General features: G+C 37.6%; 1 protein-coding gene across 1 annotated transcript in view; it reads right to left on the bottom strand.

The window, feature by feature from the left end:
* The window catches only part of LOC140171810 (guanine nucleotide-binding protein-like 3 homolog), a 37582-nt gene that overhangs the window by 8116 nt on the left and 10682 nt on the right, over positions 1-18784 (bottom strand). The window contains 10 exon segments of the mRNA XM_072195140.1: positions 1972-2037; positions 3263-3374; positions 3978-4065; positions 5001-5145; positions 6395-6498; positions 11166-11400; positions 12578-12618; positions 12621-12693; positions 17753-17890; positions 18502-18557. Of these exon segments, the coding sequence (XP_072051241.1) occupies positions 1972-2037; positions 3263-3374; positions 3978-4065; positions 5001-5145; positions 6395-6498; positions 11166-11400; positions 12578-12618; positions 12621-12693; positions 17753-17890; positions 18502-18557 (1058 nt within the window).

The raw sequence follows: 18784 nt of genomic DNA on the forward strand, positions 1-18784 counted from the left end.
GTATTTAGTACAGTGTGAAAAAAATGATGCGAAATCCGAGATGGAATTCACCCGGAATTCGCTCCACAGCACAGCATAAATGTTCCTATTTGCATATACATGTTAAACTGTTGTGAAAGACGTTGCAACATTCCATGTGGAGAAATCAGATAGAAGCTGCTGACCTTTTTGAACTTTCTTATTTTTCAGTTGTATTTTATTTATTTATTATTTTAGTAGCAAAAATTCTGTTTTGCCTGATTTTCTGTGTTCTACTCTGTTTCCATGAATTTTTGCTCTGGTGGATTAGTACTGCTCTGGTACTCTAGAGTAGCTACAAAGTAGCTGGGCATCAGTGTACATCTGGGTCGGCAGCAATAGGGCTCCATAGTGGGTCCTCTATCATTCACTGTTTATACCATTCCAATTGGAAGAATTATTCAAAAACATGGCTTATCTTACCATCTTTATGCGGATGATGTTCAACTTTACATCAGTTTTGATCCATCCAGTACCTTGTCTATTGACTCAGCTCTCTCCAAACTTACCAAGTGCATTAGTGATATCCAAAGTTGGATGACATGTAATAGGTTAAAGCTGAACAATGACAAAACTGAATTTTTTGTTGCTTTATCATCTTTCAACAAACGCCTGCTGTCAAACTTCACATTGGTAATATTGTGATTGAGCCTACTGAGACCGTGCGCATCCTTGGTGTCGTTTGCGATTAGCCAAATGTCCATGTCCACCCAAGTTACTTCTCTCTCACGCAGCATAACCTACCATCTCCGTAACATCTCTCGCATTCGTCATTTTCTAGACTTTGATACTTGTAACAATGTTATTCGCTCACTCGTTCTATCCAGATTGGATTATGGTAACATCTTACTTTTGGGTTCGAATGTCACTGAAATTGCTCGTCTTCAAAGACTAGAGAATTGGGCAGCCAAGATAATTTTTCTTGCAGCCAAGAAAGACCATGCTACCCCATTGCTCCATGAATTGCACTGGCTGCCCGTGAGGGAGAGAGTCTACTACAAAGCCATGTTGTATGTTTACAAGTGCCTTGCTGGCGTGGGCACAGATCATTTGGCATCCTCCTTGACATTATATATCCCTGGAAGAGGAGGACTTGATCTGCCACCGATGCCACTCGCCTGCATGTGCCCAAACTCCACTACCGCTCTTTTAAGTCAGCCGCTGATAAGGCTTTTGCTTTCACAGCTCCTAAGTCGTGGAACCAGCAACCTGTTTCAGTCCGTTCCTCCAACTCTTTGCCAGTGTTCAAAAAAGGGCTGAAAACATTTCTGTTTTCAGAAATATAATTGCTTTTTATTGCATTTGCTTATATTCTGTCATGTTTTTGCTATATTTTTCTTGCTATGTTGTTTTGAGCGCTGTGATCATTTGAAATGGCGCTATATAAAAGCCTATTGTATGTATGTATGTAATAGGAATCTGTTAAGCTGAATTTATACTCGATTGCTTTTGCAGAAAAGCGATTCTCACACATGCTCAGTGTTTCAGAGCGTCAAGCTGATCAATCAATACAAATCACTGAGGCAAAAATGATGTTGCTTTTGCGAGTTGAAGAAATCTCAACTTCCGAGCGATGACGCTTGACACATGAATGCATCAACCAATCATTTCCAAATAACTGGACCTATTATTTTGCCAATTCAAATACCTTTCTCGATTATTAACTTTCGGTGATGAATCAATTCAAAGCAATAATTATTGACAGCAATGGATGTTCTAAATATGTATTTTGTGGCATTTAGAATATTTTAATTGTTGTCTGCAATCGCTATCGCCATGAAAAGTATAAATGCAAAAGGGACGAGCGAAGCATCACATGAAAAGTATAAATGCAAAAGGGACGAGCGAAGCATCACAAAATTTGGTGACTGCCCATCGCTTCCCAAAAGCGGTGCATCAGAATCGCTCGGTGATCGAGTATAAATTCAGCTTTCGGGAAGATACAACTCTTACCTGTTGTTTATTACATCTTTTCATAATAGCTTCAACTGGCTTGACTGGATCTTCTAATGTTTCTACCTATAAAAACAAAACAAATGAATATCAAAGTGTAATATTTATTCAGCCCCAAGTGTATACCGTATTTCGTCAAATAAACGCCCCCGGGGGCGTTACATTTTCCCAAGGGGGAGCGTTTATTCAAGGTCAATTTTAGAACGATAATTCCCGTTAAAATCATTAGGTAAACTTAAAACTCACGCTAAAACGACGAACTATGAACTAGAAACACTGACTTCTGATTCACTTCCGGGTTTCCAATCCAGATTTTCGCCAAAAAGTGACACTATTATCGACCATGTGGGGAACTTGGTAAGCTTACTGCACAAGATAGCATGGTAATATCGGCATTTTTTAAACATCTTGGTTGAAAAAAGTGGTGGGGGCATTTATTTGAGGGGGGGCGACTATTTGACGAAATACGGTAGTTTTTCTTCCAAAATAACATTATTACTTTCGGGAAGGTATTCTATCGATATCAATTTTGCTTGCCTACACAGTTGCAGCCAACAAGGTGAACAACTTGACGCATATCTATATAGCTCATCAAGACCCATCACCCTACCAACTTTGTTTTCTCATAGTGAGACCAATAAATATTGGGTGTAAAGCATCCTATTTAATCATTACTATGTTTTGGATCCAATATTTTCACACACTTGGATTCATAATAATGAAGTTCATTGGTCATTGTGTTTAGAAGGTCTAGTGGATCAATTGCACTTTTCCTGCCCAGACACCCCAACATCCAGCATACACTGATCCATTTATGTGACAATCAATTTCACAGAATAGAACTTAGACTGGTCAAGGTGGCAGTTGAAATGCTTATTGCAAGATCAGGGATTGTTTTGGATCTGAATTAAATTTATTTACCGTGCTTCGTGTGATTTAATAAATAATGACAAATTGACATGCATTCATGAATCATATGAGAAAGGTTTTTAACACAAGTCAACACATACATAAATGACAGCCAGTGAAAAAATTTCACTGACCATCCAGGATTTGAACCTGGGACCTTCGGATCACCGGACCGATGCTCTACCAATCATGTGTTGGAATAATTAGAAACTAGTACTTTGAGTTTTAAGAAGTTTATGACCAAGCTGGGCCTGCAACTAGACTGTTAGTCAGGAAAGTTACTAGCCCGGCCAAAAAAGTTACAGGCAAATAGCCAGCAGACCGGCGCTATTTCGAACGCTGATCAGGTGTAGTCATTGGGCAAGTGTTGAACAAAGCCTACCTTAGCACAGTTATGTAATGCCATAGCAGCTTCATTACAATCACTAGCTAACACAACTCCAGGGCTGTCCAGAAGTTTGATGTTCTTGGCTAATATAACCTCCTGCATCGTTCTAATAGAAAGAAAAATCAAAAGCAGTGTTAACATGATTTTTCGGAATCTGTAAAAAAGTGAACACATCAAATCTTAAATGAGTGATATTTTGAAGATAATTGAGAATCTTTTAATTTTGACCCAACATTCCTAGATAACAATGGTATCATTTTGCCAACATTAATGATTAACAATGTGGGAGCACGGTGGCCGAGCGGAACGGGCTACGACATGCGGGTTCGAGCTTCGGCGACGCCATCGTGTTATGCAATTGAGTAAGGCACTTTATCTCGATTACTCCTCTCCACCAAGGTGTGAAATGGGGAGCTGTTATGAATACTGTCCATTGAGCGCCGCCCAAAGGTATGAGCATGCCTTGGGCATTGTATGGCAGCTGACATATTCTAACGACGGCGGAATAAATGTAAAGCGCTTTGGTACATGTGCACATGTGAAAGGCGCTGTATAAATACCAACATTTATTTTATTTTCTCTAACTACATAACAAAGTCCCACCTGCTTTCACAACTGCCTGCTGATGCGGTAGCTTCTGGAAGACTTTGATTCATTATGCCCATAGGAATATAAAACCTCTGCATAGCATCACATATGCATCACTTACTTTGTTACTCCTGGTGTAGCCCCAACACTACAAGATTTATTTCTCTTCAAACTATTGATTACACTACTCTTGCCAACATTTGGAAAACCTGCAAAATAGTAAGTAGTAACAATAATTATCATAAATAAACATTTTCCATGTAATAATCATCATCTTATTCTATTATTATTGAAAACGCAAGAGAAATGTGATCCGTGGCTTGATATACATGTAAATGTTTGCTGGTTGTAATAATAAAATGTGCCAGGGTACCATATTCAACCAATTAGCACCCTCAGCTAATTAGCACCAACTGCAAGCTATTCAAACTGAATCTGCACTCTGTAGTCCTCAAATTTAAATTTTTGGGCACTTTGGGCATTTTTGTTGTCACTTTGATCAGCAAAATGTTGCACATAATGATTCATAACAAATAGTTTGAAAAAATGAGAAAACCTTCCCTAGACTTTGATGAGCTTTAAACAATAGTGCAAATAATTACCTTTTGCTTACATATTTTATGAGTGATCTTGTCAAAAAATGGTGCAATGTTGTCAAAAGTGAACTCTGAGAAATTGATGCTTTAGTAAAAAAATGTCAAAATTATGCACAAAACATCTTTATATTTTAAAGACTTTCTGGTGCATGGTCTTAATTTGCATCTTTTTGCACTAATGAATCCAAAATAATTTGAAAATCTGGATGGCATTTTGACTGCAAATCTTTGTTTTGTTTACATACGTTTGATGGCATTAATTAATGACATACCAAATGCCACTAGACCGCATTGAACATACACACAGGTATGCGCCGCGTCACACAACACAAATCTTGTGAGTAATGACAATATTTCGCATTCACACATAATTTCCTGACTCATATTTCCTGCTTATTTACTTCAACAAAATAAGACAATGACAAAAATAACATGTCACTTGAACATCTGCAAAAGACTAAATATTAAATTGTTTTCTTTCCTGAAGAAAGACTTTTGCAATAATGCCCGTCATCTTAATACAAAATACTGAACATTTGTTGACTTACCTACAACCCCGACTGTGATAGCTGTTTTGATGTCCGCATTGCGACAGTAATTGCTTAACAATTTGATAAGGTTATCGGCTCCCAGACAATGACTACTCTGCAACAGGTCCTTGTTAGACATAGTCACAGGCACTTTACTTTGAGACTGAAAATAATAACAAATATTAAACAATAATTTTCCCAATAATTTTTTGACAAACAAAATAGTATTTATAGACAAATAACGACCCAATTTCTCCATCATAATATAAAGTTTAATGCTCATTAAAAAGTGCAAAATGATGTCATATACAGCAGGATTTTTTTGATGCTGTTGTCAATTTCAGAAGTTGACACAAATATTTGTATGTAAGTATACCCTAAAATTTACTGTGCAAATCTTTGAAATTGTGAGTAGAACCTACAAAAATGCCAGAACTGTAAAAATCACGAAAATTTAAAAAGCATTGAAATATGATATCCCTCTATACTAAACACAAGCGGGCATACATTTTAAATTCCGCAACTGGTAACGCCTAATGCCCATCAATTTCTATTCTTTTTTACCCTGATTGTAAAATGTGTACATCCATATCAAAACGATACACTTGTCGGCTGCTACATGTGTCTCATTTCACATAATAGCCAGGAATGAATTACCAGACTCATCTGAAGTGAAGGTCACTTCAAATCATCCCCCTGTCACATGGCTCAGGAATACAGAGAACATTCCTAAACCATGTGACTTTGGGATCATTTGAAGTGCCCTCCACTTGAGATGAGTCTGGTAATTCATTCCTGGCTATTATGTGAAATGAGACACATGTAGCAGCCGACAAGTGCATCCTTTTGATATGGATGTACACAAATGATATCATCCAAAAACATAAATTTTAGCCCCTTTTTGGTGAATTTTGGTACAGGAATAACAAATGAAGTATTTGAACACTAATCACAATTTGTAGGTAAAATTCACAGAAAATAATACAATTTAAAACAAATTTGTTTTAAAATGGCTCCTAAAATTGATTTCTGACTTATATATATATATATGGGTGGATTTTTGTCAATTTGTGCAACATTTTCACGCAATTGGGCTGAACATTATCTGCCTGAATTAGAAAATACCAGAGAAGATATCTTACACTTCCCACAATGCATTTCTTCCATTTCAGTTTTCTGTACATGGGTCGATAGTGACAAAAAGTACCTCAATGAACAGAGCACATCCAGATCTTGCAAAAATATGTTATTTCTTGACTATCGACCCACGTTTAACCTGTCTATTCTCAACATTCAAACAAAGGGAACCTGTACCAAGTGATAAGAGTATCATTTGCTGTAATGAGGTCATGCATCATGTTGCAAAGGGTTCTGGGAAGGGTAAGGTATCTTCTCTGCAGTAATACACTCACCAGGTTATGTCTTTGTGTTTGTGTAGATGCCTTGAATGCGATGGCAGGAAACTCATTCCTAAGATGTTTAAGCCACTTCTCAACATTGTCTCTTGGAACCAAATCTACAAAAAACAAAAAAAGTCACAAAATATTAACAGCAACTAGGTGTATGAATCAGTTTCAAACATTGTCAAGGTATACACAGGTGGAGGCCGCATTGCATTCTCTAAATTCAGTAAATTTTCATCGTCAACCGTGTAATTGAATGGGATTATTTTGAAATTTTAAAACGCTTGAAATATCACAAACAAATAGGTCTATGTTGATAAATAATATAAATTCAAGCTAGAACCGTTGGGGTTCAATAATGAACCCCACAAAACTAATCAACTATATCGGAAAATGCCATACGGCCGGGCGGTTTCACAAGTTGCCGGCTCGATCATGTCATCCGCCGCCTGGGTAAACATAGGTGTGTAGGACTTCACAAGAATTGATGCAACAGGTTCAATATTCAAGATTTATATTTTGATTTAAAGGGGCATATCGTGATCTACAGCCTCATCCCCCACTTTTCTCAAAAAAGTTAAGATTTTCATACCACTGGAAACCTCTTGCTACTTAATGTTTATGACGTGAAAATTCATGCAGATTATTTCATTTAGCAAAAATATTGTCAAATTTGTGTTTACATTCTGGTTAACAAAACAAAATTACAACACAGTGGCCTATGGAGAAGTGTAATACACTTACAGTTTGCGAGTTATGCATGATTGTAAGTGTATTACACTACAACGAGTTATGCATGATTGTAAGTGTATTACACTTACAATCATGCATAACTCGCAAACACAAAATCAGAATTAAGGCCAGAGTAATGGAAGACACATTCGTCCACGACCGAATTTGAGATTTTTTGATATTTATCAACACTAAGATGTATTCTTTCACTTGAAACTGATAAAATACAACTTGCTAATATTTATTCGTATTTTTGCTTGATTTATTTCACTCTTTTCAACTCTAAAAAGTCACACGGCTCAAGACAGCTTAGTAAATTGGCAGGAAATAATGAGTCAGAAATGCGCGAATGCGAAATATTGTGATTACGCCAGCGATTCGCGTCAAGCAGTAACGCTGGCGCAACTCTGCGCGTATGTCCAACGCAGTCAAGGCGCATTCGGTATGTTGTTAACGCCAGCAAATGTGGTGTAAACAAAACAAAAATTTGCAGTCAAAATGCCACTTAGATTTTTTAATTATTTTGAATTTTGGCGCACTGAAAGCAGACATTATACTTAGATTCATTGGTGCAAAAAGATGTATATTTAGACCATGCACCAGATACAGCTTTTACAAGTGTGAAAGTCTTACCGTTTTAAAATTTATGGACGTTTTGTGCATAATTTTGACATTTTTTTCTAAAACATCGATTTCTCAGAGTTCACTTTTGACAATATTGCGCGATTTTTGTGACAAGATACCTCGAAAAATATGCAAGCAAATGGTAAACTTTTTGCACAATCCTTTAGAGTACATCAAAGTCTAGGGAAGGTTTTTTCATTTTTTCAAAATATTTGTTTTAAACAAAAATATACACCATTATGTGCAATTTTTAGCTTAATAGAGTGACAAAATGGCTTTTTTCACATGTTTTTTTCAATATTTCAAAAAAAAAGAGACGAATTTCAAAAAAATAAAAAAACCTTCCCTAAGTTCATGTCTCTTCTTCATGAAAAGCTAACTGAATTTTTTTTACTCTGAACGGATTTTTTTCTTTTTTTTCACAAAAAAAATGGGGTAAAAAAGTGAATTTTTGTGATTTTTTCAAACACTTGAGATTTTTGAACAAATCTGACGTCACCATGGGATTCCTTGACTCATTTCCTTTCCAAAAATGTATAGTTTTATATACTTTGGAGTTTGGACATACAATTCAGAAATAATGAAGCTCGAAAAGGTCCATGTTCTCTCCCATTACTCTGCCCTTAAACTGAAATTTTGGGAATAAGCTTTTTTTTGTGCATATGGTCGAATCCAACGAAAAGTGTACACGGCATGTTCAGGGCCATAACTTAAAAGTATTAATCAATTGGCATTCATTTTTTTATTGTGTTTATTCGCCTTGATCATACGCTTCGCGCCATATATAATAAGACCCCTTCTGTGAAAAACTTAGACACAGAGACCCCAAAACATGCTATTTTTACCCATTTTTTTTTTTTATTTCTTAAAGTATTTTTAAAAACGTCTAAATCAGTTATGAAAAGAAGTCATTGGATTGAATCTAAATTGATTTCCTGAAAGTTGTGTATTCAAAGATTGCCTGTTCAATTTTTCACATATTTGTACATAATTATGAATTTTTTGTGATCATTTTTTGAGTGGTATTTTTTACATTACCTACTTAATACAATTTTTCATAGCACTAGATATATCTTTAAAAATGGAAAGCACTAATAAATGCGCAATTGATACAAGCTTTGATATGTCCAATACTGAAATGCATTGCATTCGGGCACCTTTATTATTGTGTTTAGCTGCCAGAAATTCTAAATGGCACAAAGGTAGGTTTGGTAAAAAATATGCATTACCTCCGAATACATGTTAAAAGCTGTGTCATTTCCACAAAGTGAGAGAATAGTAAACAATAGTTACCCAATAGGTGCAGGGTAATACACTCTTTATTTCTACCAAGTTTCAATAGCCTGCGTTTAAATATTTCTGAGATGTCAACAATAAAAGCAAGTATTCAGAGGTAAATTTCGGTAACCGAATGTTACCTACTTAATACAATTTGACATCATGACAGTATTGTGAAACACCGCCATTCATGCCAATGCCCATATTGGTACATAACGAAGGCCTGTATGTTTGCTATCAAATCATATGTCAATGAAAGTTGCGAATTCACATACATGCCCACCATGCAAAACTGAATACGGCTTAATTGTTGAAAAATATGTACTGAAATAGACGACGGTCTGCTCATTTGAAAGAAAAATCATATTCAAAGAAGATTAGAAGGGGATAAATACTTGGATTTGTCAACTGTCATGTGTGCTTCATTTTAAATGTTTACCGAACTTCTGGTGTCTGAGTAATTTGTGTCCAAATTGATTTATTCGAAGGTAAATTTTGACGTTTTCGCTAAGGTTACCTACGAAAAAAAAAAAAAAAACGACTGTTCTCATTGTCTCATGATCTAGACAACATAATGATGGACCCTGGTATAAAGCTAATTGTAGTTGCCCTCAAACGAAAGGCCACAAGACGTAACTGACTCCAAGATGGACTTCACAAGTCTGCAATAACGGTTTTAAGCGAGTTGTGTGCAATTAAGCAAATTAAAGTCACTTTAGTGCCTTTGTTTCTTACTTCAATACTCTTTCAATCGCTGTGAACCGACATTATTAATACATGATAGGGTCTAAAGTATCAATAAACGCACATAAAGAAAATGATACATTCAAAGTGCTTTATAAAATGAAGTTTTGATTGGGATATCCACCAAAAGTCTAATTCTTACCTACAAATACTGAAATGTTACTTACGAATACAGCATAATACATGACATGTGTAATGAAGTGTCGCTACCAATGGAAATTAATTGTCAAAAACTTTAAGCGGTACCCCAGGACACTATTATTACCCATATACGGATTCATTCAACAATTATTTATTATGTAAAATTGCTGATTAACTACTTGTATATCAAAATGCAGTGGTCAAAATCTTGCTAAAAGCATCAAAAATTTTTGATCTAAGGTAATAGCATTTATTCATTTGGACGTACCATCTGAAAGAGATCTAAAAACTACCATTTTATTAATTCATTACCATAATAGCAAACTTTAAACCTCTAAACTCAATATAGATATTGTTAAATCGCTCATGTTACCTACGAATGCCCGGGTTTGTTCACCTTTTCATTGTATAAAGCGTTAGGTGTATGCTTATAATTCCTAATATTCTTAAAAACATATATCCTACTCGTTCTTATACAATGTGTAAATTGATTTATACTCATTTGATAAATAAAATACAGAAACTGACCTAAACTTCATTTTCAAAAATAAACTAGCATAAATTGACTAAGATCATATTGATCGCGTTATAAAAATAAAAACAAATATTTTCTGATTGAGCTAGCATTTTCCTGACACCCTGTGGTCTACATTACACGAAAAAAGCGTTAATGGGAATATTCCATTTGTTTTAGGTTGATTAGTATTGCGATAGTGAAAGCATCCTAGTGGTATTCGTAGGTAACATTGGGTTTTGATATCACATTTACTATCACACGTCCTGGATTTATTTTTCAAGATTAGTAATGGCACTTTTGGTTCCTATAAGGCCAATATGTCATCAATCAATGGGCAAAAGGAAAAAATTGTGGAGACATTTTTATTTCGGACTTTTATTTTTGGCCCGTGGACACTTTTGGTTGGATTCGACCATATCTACTCAATAAATGTCATAAAAGAGGATGCTAGGACCACAAAATTGTCCTTAAAGTTTCATATTTTGACAAATAACACCCATTAATTTTCATCACTGTCGAGTACCATACCCATTCTATATGTCCACACATGTGTTAAAATGGTATTGAAATTACACATACAGACACAATGTTCCACGCTATAATTCAAGACCAAATTAAAAAGACTAGTGTGCGTACTATGTCCTGTCAACCAGACCGTAAATGCCGTACTGCGCATTTGTGCTGACGACAGACGTAAACTATATTTTCACTTCTGTCTTGAATTATACCAATGCTCTCACAAACCTATTTTATTCAGAAGTAGCACCAGTTTTTTGTTGGTTCCCGATGCCAACACAGCCTGTTCCAACTCTGTGCACCTGGAGCCGATGGGGTCCCTGGCATCCAGTACCTGAATGACAACATCGGCTGCTTCCAACACCTTGCTAAACTCCCGGTAGTAGGCCTTGCGAGAACTCTCAACATCTGCACTGGTTTTCTTCTTCTCATTGTTTGCGTCTTCGCTGCCATCCTTTGCAGTCTTCAAGAAACGGAAATGAATAGAAATCGTCTTGTGAAATTGTAAGAACTTCAGTTTATCAACTTTATAACCACATATCTCTAACATACACTATATAACAACAAATGCTTCTCACCATGTTCCAACCATAACATTTTTCGTTTATTTTTATAAGGCCAATCTAGCAAGCATATAAAATCTACTGGCCGCATGTCAGCCCTTATGAACCAACCCTAATCTGATCTACTTAGGCCAAAATCAGAAATTTTGAAAAATTAGTTACTATTACTTACCATTACCACTACTAACTTGCTCAGTAGTCAGTACCTATACACTTACTGATGTTGAATTCTCTTGAATACTTGGTTGTAAAGTTATGAACCTTTTATGTACATGTATCCATTTTCTTATGTTTTTATTTATTTTTTCTCCTCATTTTTTGCCTATATCTCAGTTTCAATATTGCTGACTTAAACCTGATTGGATCAGATTTGGTCCCATTTATTGAACACAAGAAACATTTGCTGATCAGAATTTGGAATAAGGGAGGACAGTTTTTATGGTCTACTTAGCTCAGCAATGCTTTGCTGTCTTCGATAAGCGCATTGTATCGGAGAGGTACCTGGCTTTTATCAGAGCCCAAACCCATAAAATGCATGTAGCAAACTCTGTCAGGCTTCGCTCAATTGTACACAACGCTCCGATACGACACATTGACCAAATATCAACCGAATCTATTTTATGACCATGCTTGAATTAACAACCCCTTGAAACCTAATTGCACCACTTTATGTAAACATTTTATTTAATGTATTGGTCAGGCACAAACAAAATTAAACTTACACACATTATTGACTTTCTATTGACCGCAGACATGACCCAGACATGCTTATTTAATGACCACTTGAGTAGTTGATGAGTGGGTTGTTATGCACTTACTGAACACAAAGGAAATTGATTATGGTTTTACCATCGACTGTGTTTATAATCCTGCTGCTCTGCTGAACGCTCCGATAGATATCAGCAAACTTGCATACTATTCGCTTGTTAATATCGAACGCTCTAGCGTAAATGAACCATTATCGAAGACAGCAAAGCATTGCTGAGCTAAGTAGACCATAAAAACTGTCCTCCCTAAGTTGCACACAGCTTTCTTGCCCTTGGATAAAACACCAACTTTAAAATGAAATTTTCTTACCTTTTGTTCAAATTCCTTCTGTCTTTTCTCCGCATCTTTTGTAGCTGATCCAGCTTCCTCCTGGCCATGACTTCATTGTGTCTATCTTCTTTTCTCCTTAGCTTCTCTTCCTCCGCCTTGAATCATAAATATCAACAATAAAGTTCAAATCTTTTTCAGAGATTTTGTAGGGTGCTTGACTAAAATATTTAGAATTACCTTATTTTGACTTAATTCATAATTAATCTAACAGGAAATAACAAATGGAAGTTGCAACAACATCTTTATTTTAATTATTTTAACAACACATCTTGGATGAGGCTACTTACGATACTATACTAGAATATTTCCAATTGAATGAACCAGGGACAGACTATAGGTTTCAGTTTTCTACTGGCCCTCCGGGCCAGTGAAATGTCAGATCTAGTGGCCCTGCAATAAATTTACTGGCCCAGCTATTTCAATATCATATGTTCTACTGCAATATCAATTTTTAATCATTTGCCATTAAAATGTGTATTATATCACAAATTTCAAAAAATCAAAATTATTTGATATCAGAAGGACATTCCTCATTTTCAAAATGCAATTCGATATTTCTGATGTGCTCTCAGATCCCACAAAAAGTATGTGGAAACGTCGCTAACCGAGCCCTTAAAGTCAAGCAAACCTTAACATTTGTTTTGTACTGAATGTACTCAATGTAGAGAGTGTAGTAGTCACTAAGACAAGTTCAGTCAGTAGTCCTGCCCAGTGGCGTAACTAGGGTTGGTAGCGCCCGGGGCAAGAAACAAAATTGGCGTAGTAGTAGGCTACGTAGGCCTAGCAATGCAAGAATAAGAATAAAAATATACGAAAAATCATTGAATAAAGATATAAATTACAGGTGACAGGCGGAGCAGAGACTGTGTAAATAATGTCCATGACTGATTATATCTTGTCTCATATGTGTTGGCTCAAAATCTAGTGGCCCGCCGGGCCAGCGTTTTTGGAAGTTTACTGGCCCGACGCAAAATCCACTGGCCCCGGGCCACCGGGCCACTGCTTAAATCCGTCCCTGGAATGAACACAGCCTGACATAGTGTGACAATTTTTTGCGTACCAGGTACCCCAGCGTGTGCGGCTGTGCGTGCGTAACGCAGAAGTGAATTCAACCATGCCAACTCACTGGTAGGGTTGGGATTTTCGGGTAATTTTGTGCCCGGGTACCCGTTTATTTTTCGGGCGGGTACCCGAAATTACCCGTTTTTTTTTCCAGTTTTGTAGTGTTCCTGGACATAAACCTAAATGCTAGGATCATTCATGGTTGACCTAAAAAAACAATTTGCACGATGTTTTGTGTTTTTAATATGAAAATTGATATTTTGTATGAAGTTCATGTCATACTCTATTAATGATATCAAAATGCATTCAAATTCAATGCATTTTGTCTTTGATATCATTAATAGAGTATGACATGAATAAAAACTATCAATTTTCATATTAAAAATACAAAACATCATGCAATTTTTTTTTTTTAGTTTTAGGTCAACCATGAATGATCCTAGCATTTAGGTCTAGGTCCAGGGACACTAAAAAACCGGGAAAATGTTTGGGTACCCGGGCATGGAATTTCCTGCCCGGGCACTAGGCTACCCGGGCGGGACTCGAAATCCCGGGTCTCAGTCCCAACCTTACTCACTGGTGATTGGTTAGCATTTTAATTACTGTATCCAAGGTCGTGCATTAGCGTTGTAATTATACGATCACGGTTGGATCGAGTACAGCTGTTGTTGAAAGCTATGTACATTCAATTGAAATTTCTAGTATAGTAGTACCAATCATACTGGTAAATGAAACACATTTCAACCGTAAATTTTGCTAACAGTGAGCAAAATATTAGACTGGCCCCCAGTCTCGGTTCGGTTCCATCTCTGGATAATGTAACAATAAATAATTACATAATGCCCTATGAAAAAAATGCCAAAGTCCTGTAACCCCCCCCCCTTATTTTCTTCAATGCCAAAAACCCATTCCTCTTTCATCCACAAATCGACGCCACTAATTACACCCACCACAGTCAACCATGCAGCAATATAGAAATATACTCGTATTATAAGTGAACGCGAGAGTCCATTGAACGCTGATTCCGAGACTGGTCCAATCTGTTAGAGATCTCCCTTCCAAATATTCGTTCAATGAAGCACGTTGTTTCCGATGTCAATTACGAAAGCCCCGCCCCAGTTTCAATTCAAATATGGTAGCACAAAGCTATGCCGCGGGATGTGACGCAAGATCGGATGGGACACTTGTCAACAACTGAGAGGTATTGAGCTCAAGTGGCATGCGTCTGATAGACCCATGGTACTCGCAATAATAAAAGGCAACCACTCGACTCGGACTTAGGCCTATTGTCCATATTGCGTATATTATCGCGTGCGGTTTGCAAATGTTGAGTTATGTACGTCATCCACCAGTGGAGCTCCTGCGCCCCTCCGCAGAACTTCCGGTAGTGGATGTTCTGCGCTCGGGGGCGCAGAGAATCCACTGTCGGAGTTGCTGCGCTCGGAAGCAAAGTAATATATTTTCTTATTATAATACTGGTGGATCATTGCTGCGCTCGAGCGCAGAGAATCCACTGTCGGAGTGGATGCGTTCGGAAGCAAAATAATAGATTTTCTTATTATAATAACAGTGGATCATTTCTGCGCTCGGGCGCAGAACATCCACTATCGGAGTTGATGCGCCCGGGCGCAGTCCCTTATATGTAACGGTGGATCATTGCTGCGCTCGGGTGCAGAACATCCACTGTTAGAGTAACTGCGCTCGGAAGCAATATAATAGATTTTCTTATTATAATAACGGTGGATCATTTCTGCGCTCGGGCGCAGAACATCCACTATCGGAGTTGATGCGCCCGGGCGGCGAACTATTTTACCGTAGTTAACATTTGAATAGGGAGCCCGTTTAAGCAACTGTATACGTGGTGTCCCGCCTATTAGGGTTAGGGTTATAGGGTTAGGGTTAGGGTTAGGGTTAGGTTTAGGGTTAGGGTTAGGTTTAGGATTAGGGTTAGGTTTAGGGTCTTAGGGTCTTAGGGTTAGGGTTAGGGTTCAATATTGATCGGAGATAGGGCCTATATACGTATCTAGTAATATAGTATATCGTGTATATACGCTTTATTCCGTAATCAACAAGTATGATAGAAAGACGGCTTTCTGGCAGAACTACTCGTAGCATAGTGGTATAGCGTCTGACTATGGATCGATAGGTTGTTGGTTCAACCCGTCAATCCTTGGTAGAATTTTAAATATAATATAGTTCGTTTCTTTTTGTTAAGTAAGAAGAAATACTTAGTAATAATGGCATGTGGAATCTAGCCTCATAATACATGTAATACTATACATTATGTATTATAAGTTTCTCCTATTCAAATGTTAACTACGGAAAAAAAATTCGCGCCCGGGCGCAGTCCCTTATATGTAACGGTGGATCATTGCTGCGCTCGGACGCAGAACATCCACTGTTGGAGTAACTGCGCTCGGAAGCAATATAATAGATTTTCTTATTATAATAACGGTGGATCATTTCTGCGCTCGGGGGCGCAGAACATCCACTGTCGGAGTTGATGCGCTCGGAAGCAAAAACAAAATAATACATTTTCTTATCAGGCCTATATTAATAAATATACATGCGTATAATAACTAGTATTAGGCCTATTATAATAGGCATGCGTATAATGACTATAACTCCAAATTGACAGAGCTATTACAATAAGAAAATAATTTATTTAGCTTCCGAGCGCATCAACTCCGACAGTGGATTCTTTGCGCTCGAACGCAGAAATGATCCACCGTTATTTTAATAAGAAAATCCATTATTTTGCTTCCGAGCGCAGTTACTCCGACAGTGGATGTTCTGCGCCCGCGCGAATGATCCACCGTTACATATAAGGGACTGCGCCCGGGCGCAGCAACTCCGACAGCGGATGTTCTGCGCCCGAGCGCAGAAATGATCCACCGTTATTATAATAAGAAAATCCATTATTTTGCTTCCGAGCGCAGTTACTCCGACAGTGGATGTTCTGCGCCCGAGCGCAGCAATGATCCACCGTTACATATAAGGGACTGCGCCCGGGCGCATCAACTCCGACAGCGGATGTTCTGCGCCCGAGCGCAGAAATGATCCACCGTTATTATAATAAGAAAATCTATTATTTTGCTTCCGAGCGCAGTTACTCCAACAGTAGATGTTCTGCGCCCGAGCGCAGCAATGATCCACCGTTACATATAAGGGACTGCGCCCGGCGCGCAAACTCCGACAGTGGATTCTCTGCGCCCCCGAGCGCAGAACATCCACTACCGGAAGTTCTGCGGAGGGGCGCAGGAGCTCCACTGGTGGATGACATACATACATGAAATGTTTGCACATTATTTAGCTAGGGAAGCCTTTTCAAATATCCCCGCGCTGCCAAGCTGCGTTGATTGGTCAGATACAATATCTTTGTTTAGTCGCTTACACAAACGTTAATGTAGTGAAAACATGGACGTGGTATAGAGAAAGATTGCGTGACTCCAAATCCGTAAAAGTGAACTCCCAGCATTTTGTGGGAGCTGGAAGACAAATTGCTTACAGACTGGGAGGGTCCATGTATTGGGTTGATTTTTAATGCTATGTAATCTACATTACCAGTCGTTCTCCATGGACCCGAGGGAGGGTCTAGCAAAATATGAGCTTTCTTCAGATTCCAACATTTTGATTCAATATGAGCTTAAGTGGTGGGGTGAGGTGTGTGTGTGTGGGGGGGGGGGATAAGGCTATTAATCATGTCACCCACCTTTAAGGGGGTACTACACCCCTGGCCAATTTTGTGCCTACTTTTGCATTTTTCTCAAAAATTGTAGCACATTGGTGACAAGTAAGATATGTATATTATAGGGGCAAGGACTATAACTACTGTACTGAAAATTCAGCAACTCAAGGCAAGTAGTTATTAATTTATTGATCAAATATTGGTTTTCCCTCATTTTGTTGTATGTGTTGTGCTGAAATAAAATATCCAGTGCAGTAGTGGCAGTCCTTACCCCTATAATATACATATCTTACTTGTCCCCAATGTGCTATAATTTTTGAGAAAAATGCAAAAATAGGCACAAAATTGGGCAGGGGTGTAGTACCCCTTAAATAACATAAAATAATATAACATTCTTTCTTTACCCTTCTTTTCCTATCCACTGCTTCTTTCAGTATAGCTTCCTTAAATGGTGCCATGTTGGGAATGCCGGGATCTTTCTTAGGTTTCCTGTTTGGATGCTTTCTTTCTTCTCTTCTCTGCTTACGTTTATGTTCACGCACCTGTCCAAAAATGAAAAATACATGATCACATACAAAAAGCTGTCCAAAAATATTGACATGTTTCCAGTGATCTGATCCAGAATGCCTCTACTTCCAGTGATCCAGAAGTGCTAAAACAAAATCATTTGGTGTTATCATTTCCAAACATTTATGATGCGAAAATTCTTGCCACCAGTGGCAATCTATTTTTTTTTTAGGTTCCTTTTTTTGCTGATCATGTGGTTGAGCACTGTCTAAAAACCGGAGGGGTAATGACATGGGCCACTAGGGCCCTTCCAGAAAGACTTGCAATTGATAATATTATACTAGGGGATTTATACGGGTGGTAAATTAATCATAAGTTAATTGAAAGGCTTTGTGAGATCAATATCTTTGTGGGAAACTTGCCCGATCTTTCAGGAAAAATGAACATTTTTTTGTCCAGACCGGATGGCAAGTGTCAAAATACTTCCCTGAAAAATGGACTTACTACATGTATTAAGATATTTGCTGCTTGCACACACCCCTGATATTGTGGCTTAAGGGACCAGAAAGAAACCAAACTTAATAATATTAATAAGAGACAATTTTGAATAACCAAAAAAATTCAACAAATTTATTGAAATACTTACCCTTTTCTTGACTTTTTCACGTATCCTGGTGGTCTGCCGCTTGCTTTTCATTTTGCCTGCACAAAAAGACACAATCATATTAACCCCATGAGAACTACCTGCCGATTGGCTGAAAAGAAGTTTTCATCATCAATTGGACTAATCAGCAACATTGTTAGAATAATTTCACCATGCAAGATAATTGGGGTGAATTATTTGCAAAGCTCCATTCTGATTGGTGATTAAAATGAAGATATCATGTAATTGACCAATCAGAGGCAATGTTAAATTGGCAGGTAGCACT

This window comes from Amphiura filiformis, chromosome 15 (genome assembly GCF_039555335.1).
Source record: "Amphiura filiformis chromosome 15, Afil_fr2py, whole genome shotgun sequence".
NCBI classification, from domain to species: domain Eukaryota; kingdom Metazoa; phylum Echinodermata; class Ophiuroidea; order Amphilepidida; family Amphiuridae; genus Amphiura; species Amphiura filiformis.